Raw genomic sequence first — 8385 nt, forward strand, 5'->3', positions numbered from 1 at the left:
ATGGCCATATAATTTACTCTAGGCACGAAGATGAATTTTCTTAGAAAACATCGTGGAAGCAAAGCATCTCAACAACACACACAACGACCCAACTCTCTCTATCCCTCATCTCCGCTTCCTCATAGTTGAATTGCACCACCAATGAACCGCTCTATCTCTCCCCCTTCCGATCCTCCTCCCATTCAATTCAACTTACCACCGCTCTCTCTAAGCCTCTTCGACGCCGAACCATCCACACTCCAACAACCAAACGGCGTCGTTCATGGATCCGCTCCTCCACGCCACTCCGAACCCTCAACTCCTACCAGCAGCCATTACGCTGCCGAAAGAGGTAGCAGCAGCACCGCCACAAGCGTCTCTCATGAAATTGAGAAATTGAATATTCACGATCCTCCACCCGCTCCTAACAATTCCAACGCTGCTTCGTTTCCTGGTAAACGATATCTTGATGAGGTACTATATGTGTTAATTATTCGCAAAATCGCTTTTGAAAATTGTGCCCTAGGACTATGATGCATTGCGCTGAATTTACCTGTAATAAAGTGCAGGATGATGGTTCTACTTCATGGAGGAAAAGGAAGAAGCATTTTTTTGTTCTGAGTCATTCTGGCAAACCAATATACTCTAGGTTAGTGTTTACCAACTCCTCATGTGAGCTCCCCTCAGTTTCTGTTCTTGTATATCTATGATTTCTGCCTTAAACTTGTGTATGGTTTCTCTATTTCTTGTTTCACACTTTTGTTTGTACCAGGTATGGAGATGAACACAGGCTTGCTGGTTTCTCAGCAACTTTGCAAGCAATCATTTCCTTCGTTGAGAATGGGTATTGTAGCTTGCTTTGTTCTGGTTATAATTATAGCCTGATAGATTTTAATCACAAAAATATTCTTCAATAAACTTTATTACATATTTGAATGTAATTTGAGAAGGATTGTTCAAATATTTATTTCTATGTTTTCAGGGATGACCGTGTCAAATTGGTGAGGGCTGGAAAACATCAGGTCTGATCACACATTTTTCTCTTGTAAAAGTTTTTGCTCATAGATATATAGTTTTATTTGCGTATTAATTCCTAATAAGCAGCACTTCAAGCCCACAAAACTAGTATCGTGTTATATGTAGCACCGACACCTATGAAAAAAAGTGTCTGTGTACTTGTCAGTATCAGACAGTTGCACCGGCACTTGTGATAACATTTAATTTATTAGTTTTGTCAAACTATTACTGGTTTCGTCGTGTCAGTGTCGGGGTCAAATTCGGGGTGTCCGTGCTTTATATTGCACAAAGATATTCTGATCCTTGCTCTACTTTTAAGTATAAGGTAGAAATACTGGATGTATATTTTGCTTTTGGTCGCTGAATTTCTCATACTATGTTCATTAGTGATTTTACAGAAAGAGGATTTTATTTATTAGGCACTTCTGAGCAACAATAGAATGATTTGGTATTGTGAAATCTTAATTAGTTTAAGTTATGGCACAGGTGGTTTTTCTCGTGAAAGGACCAATCTACTTAGTATGTATCAGCTGCACAGAAGAGCCTTATGAGTCCTTAAGAGCGCAATTGGATCTCATTTACGGCCAGGTATAATTAAGCTGGATGGTTGAGTACACAAAAAATTATGGGTTCATTTACTTTCTCATGATTCCTTCATCTTCATCTTCTGTGTTTCTCGATTAACTATTATATCTCTTTGTTAATCATTCAAATAGACTAGTAATGGTGTGACAGTTTTATGATACATCCATAGTTTTTATACATATGCAGATGATTGTTATATTGACAAAGTCAGTAAACAGATATTTTGAGAAGAATCCAAAGTTTGATATGACGCCCTTGCTTGGTGGAACAGACACTGTCTTCTCTTCACTAATCCACTCTTTTAATTGGTTTGTTTCTTTAATCTGGGAAGTGTGTATTAGATGCTTTTTTGGTTGTTTGTATGTTTTTCCTTGGTCATGTGAGTTGCAGAGGTTGTTCATTTGTTTAATGTTTCTGGTTTCCTATAACCCTATGCTATACCTCAGGAGTTAACATTGTTATTTGTTTGATCATATCAGGAATCCAGCTACATTTCTTCATGCCTATACATGTCTACCTCTTGCATATGCAACAAGACAAGCTGCTGGTGCCATTTTGCAAGATGTCGCTGATTACAGTGTTTTGTTTGCAATACTGATGTGCAGACACAAGGTTTAACACTATACTTAATTTGTTAAATCATATGCAGACATAAAATGATAAAATAACTCGTTAAAGGTTGAAGGCAGGTGATCAGTCTATTTGGTGCTCAGAAAGCCTCTCTCCATCCAGATGATATGCTGCTACTGACCAACTTTGTTATGTCAACAGAGTCCTTTAGGCAAGTAGGACTGGCATTATTTTATCTTTCTGATTAGCATCTCAGAGATGGTTTGATGGCATAGTTTTCTGTTAGTACAATCTATAAGACTCTATGACTTGTTTTGTTGATCCTATGAGCAGCAAAACTACTTTTTTTTTGCTCCGTTGCAAGTAGACTTACTGGCTTTCTCATACCATTTTACACTTTCTCATTCTCTTCTTGAACTATAATCATGCAGGACCTCGGAGGCATTTTCCCCTGTTTGCTTGCCAAGATACAATCCTTTGGCATTTTTGTATGCTTATATCCATTATTTCGATGTGAGTGACAAGTGCATAAACAATTTGTATATGCTATAACATTAAGTTCCTAAATGACAGTCTTTTGTATAACTGGCAGGATGACACATACTTGATGTTGCTGACAAATAATTCTGATGCATTTTACCATCTTAAGGACTGCAGGTAAAGGATAGTTTGATAGTATGACCACTGCTGTTGTTCTGTTCATTATTTCTCATTAAAAAAAATAGAAGAGGAAAAGCATAATGGTTCGCTAAGATTTGGGTCTCTTATGTACCATATTTTTCATGCATGGTTCAAAAATTTGCCCGGCAATTCATAGGATTCGTATTGAATCGGTCCTTTTGAAGTCAAATGTCCTTGGTGAAGTTCAGAGATCCTTGCTTGATGGTGGAATGCATGTTGATGATCTGCCACCCTTATTCCATTCTGGATCATCTCCTCATTTGGGTCAGCATAAGCCTCAACCAGATTCTCCTGAAAGATTGAGAGAATCGAATTCTGGTGTTGGTGGTGCTGCTGGTTTGTGGCATTTCATATATCGCAGTATATATCTGGATCAATATGTATCTTCCGAGTTCTCAGCACCTATTAACACTCCTCGGCAGCAGAAAAGGTAGTAATTTTATAGAAACTTGTTTTTTATGCTGGTATGGTACTTTTCTTTTCTTTTTCGTGCATTTTTGTTCTTTGTCTAAGTATATAACTTGCTTTAATTTTTTCAGATTGCTTAGAGCTTACCAGAAACTTTTTGCATCCATGCATGATAAAGGAATTGGGCCACACAGAACTCAGTTCAGAAGGGATGAAAACTATGGTAATTCTTATTTTAATTCATAGTTTGCAGTATTATATAAATGGATGTATGATATTAGGAGTGTATTTTTACGAGTTGACGCAATTCTTTCTGTTCTTTTTGTTCTTATGAGGAATGAGTGTGGATCAAATGTTTCTCTTGGTATTTGTTCTCTACTTTAATTCTTGATGTTTCATAATGAGTGATTCCTTTGAAAAGTTGGCCCCTTGTTTTTCACAAGGTGCATGCAATAAAAGACAGGGAAATATGTATATTTTTGTGATGTAAAAAATCAACTCAGATCCTGAAAACTAAACTCTTGGATGATCTACATCTTACCCCTCAACATAATTTACCTTCTTTTGACTTAGAGCATCTTTATTGTAAGATTGTAAAAATTTATACAAACAAAAAATAGCCATTCTTAATATTACTGTTGAATTCTTTCATATATTAATTATTCTGTCATTACATTTCATTGATTAAACTTTTAATGCTGTGAAATAATTAGTTGCCTTTGTTTATATAGTGAACAGTGAACTATAGTTACAGCCATGTAAGCTTTGTACAAAGCTGGTGAACTATATAAAGAATCTCTTTCTTAGATCACTTGTGCTAAAGTTGCTCTTAGTTTCTTTGAGATATAAAGTGTCATTGCATTTGCATGCTTCATTGAACAGTGATCAGACTAGTAATATCATTTTCAATTGCAGTTCTGCTCTGTTGGGTAACACAGGACTTTGAACTTTATGCTGCATTTGATCCCCTTGCAGACAAGGTATCTTTTTTACTGCCTACAAGATTTCTCAGTAATTATATTTCTGTACTAAATTGTAAATTTTATACTATCAGTTAATATCCAATAAGTAGCACATTTAGTGCTTGGATTTGTTTTTACTTTTTCTGCACAATGATCTTATGCAGGCCATGGCAATAAAGACATGCAACAGGGTATGTCAATGGGTAAAAGATGTTGAAAATGAAATATTTTTGCTAGGAGGTAACCCCTTTTCATGGTGATTTGATTTCCTATCACATACTGTAAAACATGTAAGAGAAAGTTTATTTAATGATTTTTTTAGAGTTTACTCTTTCTTTATCATTTTCATGAATTTTCTATGAAAATAGTTTGGATGTAAAATTAAATTAGTGTATTTATGAATTTGTTAAGTGTCAATGTTATAATGGCATAATCAGGTGTGAGAATAGAGGAATTAAAGATGATAACATGATTTCTGCAGCTACATTAATATGATGACTTTTATTTGAAGGAGCCCATTGGAAATGGAATAGATGGTTATTTATAACATGTTTGAAAAAGTAGTTGTTTCGGACAAATCTTCTTATAGTACTTCTCTCACTTAATAATTGTCGTATACCAACAAAAAAAATGTCAAAAAAAATAGACACTTTTAATTTCCAATACATCTTTAATTTAATTTTTTTTAATTGTATATTCTAATTAAAACTATAAACATTGTTATTCTTCACTTTGTATTTTTTACAATAAAATATATTTATAGTTAATATGAATAACTAGGTAGATTTATGACCCTAAACCCATATATTAATAAACTTGTAATGGAATATGATGCTCCAATTTATTTAATGTTCATAGGGATAAGGTGCGTTCAACTTTTATTTTCTTCATTCATTGATGTACACATTTAATGGATTCGGTGGTTCCAATTTGTCAAAGATGCAATTAAACTTCTTTATGGCAATCTAGCTATATTTTGGTGTCACCAATTCCGGTAATTAAAAAGGATTATGCTCACCAACTCAAATCCTCCATAAATAAATCACATAATGTGCTTTCAATTTGAGAATGAGAATGACCATAATAGCCTTCCATTACCTCGTTTCATACTTTCATAATCCATTCCATTACCAAAAAGCTACACTTACACCTTTTTTGCTCCACTAAAACGAAATGCACTTTAGAATAAACTATTTTTATATGCTTTTCTTTTTAAATTATGTTGTCATTGTTTGTGTATTTTCTTTCTATCTTTTGGTATGTCCTTTTACATTTGGCATGACATGGAGCTTGTTATTTTTGTATTCATAGAGTAAATGACAAATGAAAGACAACAAATAGCTTCATTCAACTTTTGAAAAAAAAAAAGAAAAGTGATTTTACTTTTTTAAAAATGAGTTTTATTAAAACTTATTCAAAAATAGTAAAAGTTATTCTTGAATTGATTTATTATAAATTAAAAATATTTTTTATATTTAATAACCGTGCATATTCATTAGAAATTTTAATATGATACAAATTATATATTTTTTACCAATCGTTACTTGGTTCAGTGGTGATTTGCGCTGAACTTGGTAGGGAGAATCACAGTTCGATCGCCTACAACTGCGATCGGAAGGAGGCTGAAATTACTTGATGTCAGAATTGACCCCTGAACCGGATTAAACCGGTGATAGTAAATCAAAAAAGATTTTCATATTTTTTCAAAAAATACATAAATAATAAATTATGATTTTGTTTATTACGATTTTAAAAAAGATTTTAAAGCTTTAAATATTTTTGATAAAAAACTTTAAATAAGAATTATTTTTGTTAATTTGTTCACCTACTTAGGTTGTTCCTTTTTCTTCACTTGGTTAGATCAATCTTTTTATACTTTTTTTAATTTAATTTACTTAGGGTATTGCACATTCTTCTACACCCAATTTACATAAAAAATATTTTTGAATATTATCTAAGAGAAGTTTTGTATATAGATATAATATTTAATTTCTTTTTAAAAATTATTTAAACTAAAATTTTGATTTGAAGTTGTTTTTAGAAATATACCTTTTAAAAAATTTTAAACAAATTAATTTACAAAAAGGTCAAACAAACCATTGCTTTACCACCAATTGATCCCAGTCACCACATCAGTGACATCACAATCCATTAACTTTGTGATCATATCAAACAAAAACTATGCTTATAAGACTATTTTCTTTGATTTGTTTACAGACAGATCTAATATAGTTTTAGGCCTACTTTTAGAATATAGATCCATTTTATTGTTAATAAAAGACGTCTTCTTTTGACGTCTCTCTAAGGACATGTGTGCACTCAATATAATATATAATGTTGGAAATCAGGTGTCCAAATAATACAATTTATATAAGGTGAATGGCGAGGTAGTGTTAAGATAGACTTGAATTTTTTATATCATGGACAAGTGGCCGACCTATAAGATTAACACTCTAAAGTCTAAGTCAGTGAAAGAATTAAAGTTATATAAGAGTGAGAATAAATTTGAATAGTTCAAAAATAATGTATCTTTCCTGAAATTATGATATATCAGGCTCAAAATGTCCTATGACTTGTTGGGACATCTGATCTGACACAACACATATGTAAGGTATAAACATGTATCAACTATACTGAAAAATAAATAACACACATAATTGTTTACCAATTTCGGTGTACAACAACACCTACTCTGGGGGCTACTAAACCAGAGATAAAGTTCACTTTGATAGTATCAATTCGAAGTACTATGCAAACAACATCCGGTTCACACATAAACAACCTCTGATTTATTGTCTTCTCACTTAATCACTACCCGAGTTAACTTTCTACCTAAGACTCACCTAGGTATGAGATCCTCCTCAACTCCCTCAGTCACAGACCGTGATTGGATACTTCTAATTCTAAACACTTAGAATAAAACAGGAAGACTCACTACTATGACAATACATAGCCAAGACTCTTGACTAAGAATAATACTTATAGTTGCTTAAAAGCTTCCTCCAAGAACAAGAAACATTATATGCTTAAAAGCTTAAGAATGAACAATAGAGAATTACACCTCTAAACATCAGACCTACTCTCATATCAACATGATATTCGATAGGCTCACACATACAAACTCTCCTAGAGAGTGGCTTACAGATTCAACGCTAATAATAGAAACCCTTACATCTTCGACTGATTACTTTTCTAGGTTACAATGCTTTTATTTATAACAATTTTTCCAATTGGATTTGGGCTTTAGATCACAGCATATTAGCTGCTACAAATCAGCATAAACTTCTGCATAAAAATAGGTTTTCAATCATATCCTTCCTAATTTATCTCCATAATTAGAAAGTACATATTCTTCATGATTCTGACTTGAATATTTCAGACCTTTAACATCGGTGCCGCATAGGACTGCATAATATTCACAGAATATTCTGCACCTTTTAAATCTTGAACTGATCCAACAGCCCAGCCCAACCAGTCACGATGTTGAATGACTCTGCATAGAACATCTTGTCTGACATGTTACTACAGATGATGAAACATTTCATCTCATCATGTTTATACATAAAATAGGACTTCTTGCTCAATCTATTCTTCTCAGCATGTTAACACATCCTATTTAACACGATATTTGTTTTACTGAAATTAATGTCAATCCTAAAACATAGAGAACCAACATTTTCTCTTAAATATTAAGGATAATTTTCAAAACATAAAGTGTGGAGTGAGATGTGGATCATGGTCAATCTTCTTCTTATTGATTTAGATGGTTAGCAACGCTCTTTGAGACAAAAGTATATTCTTTAGGGATAATAAATGTCTGATGAATATTCACGCATGCAACATTTGTTTTACCATTGAGCCTTTTTTCTTGGGCCTTGTGGATGATCAAAAACATGAGGCAATTCCTTCCTGCAATTGAAATAACCTTAATTAACGTATGTGCCAGTTAAAGTTGAAATTTAAAATTATTTATCGTATAATTTATGTTTTTTTCCTTGCAATTTAGAATGTTTTTTTCATTTTGATCTGTATAATTATATTTAATTTTTTTTATCGTCCACGTGGATGTCACACACTAGATGTTGATGTGACAATTTAATGTCATATGACAATGTCCAATAAACTTAATTATGTCCATTGTCTAGTCTAACATATTTTAAATATTTAGAGATAAAAAGATACT

General features: G+C 32.8%; 1 protein-coding gene across 1 annotated transcript; it reads left to right on the forward strand.

The window, feature by feature from the left end:
* LOC131653838 (vacuolar fusion protein MON1 homolog) lies at positions 1 to 4669 on the forward strand. Its single transcript, XM_058924138.1, has 14 exons — positions 1 to 453; positions 549 to 628; positions 752 to 823; positions 962 to 1001; positions 1483 to 1584; positions 1768 to 1889; positions 2061 to 2193; positions 2271 to 2362; positions 2583 to 2664; positions 2744 to 2808; positions 2969 to 3262; positions 3372 to 3463; positions 4156 to 4220; positions 4367 to 4669. Exons 1-14 carry the CDS (start codon positions 142 to 144, stop codon positions 4460 to 4462), a joined length of 1647 nt encoding a protein of 548 aa, XP_058780121.1. The 5' UTR covers positions 1 to 141; the 3' UTR covers positions 4463 to 4669.
* Positions 4670 to 8385: the final 3716 nt, after the last annotated feature.

The sequence above is a fragment of the Vicia villosa genome, linkage group LG2 (genome assembly GCF_029867415.1).
Source record: "Vicia villosa cultivar HV-30 ecotype Madison, WI linkage group LG2, Vvil1.0, whole genome shotgun sequence".
Classification (NCBI taxonomy): Eukaryota; Viridiplantae; Streptophyta; class Magnoliopsida; order Fabales; family Fabaceae; genus Vicia; species Vicia villosa.

Bases quoted from the DNA above. Each gene is read 5' to 3' on its own strand.
- LOC131653838 (XM_058924138.1), top strand. From the start codon at position 142: ATGAACCGCTCTATCTCTCCCCCTTCCGATCCTCCTCCCATTCAATTC. The intron at 2,665-2,743 runs GTGAGTGACAAG...TATAACTGGCAG, and splicing joins CTTATATCCATTATTTCGAT to GATGACACATACTTGATGTT. The intron at 4,221-4,366 runs GTATCTTTTTTA...GATCTTATGCAG, and splicing joins TTGATCCCCTTGCAGACAAG to GCCATGGCAATAAAGACATG.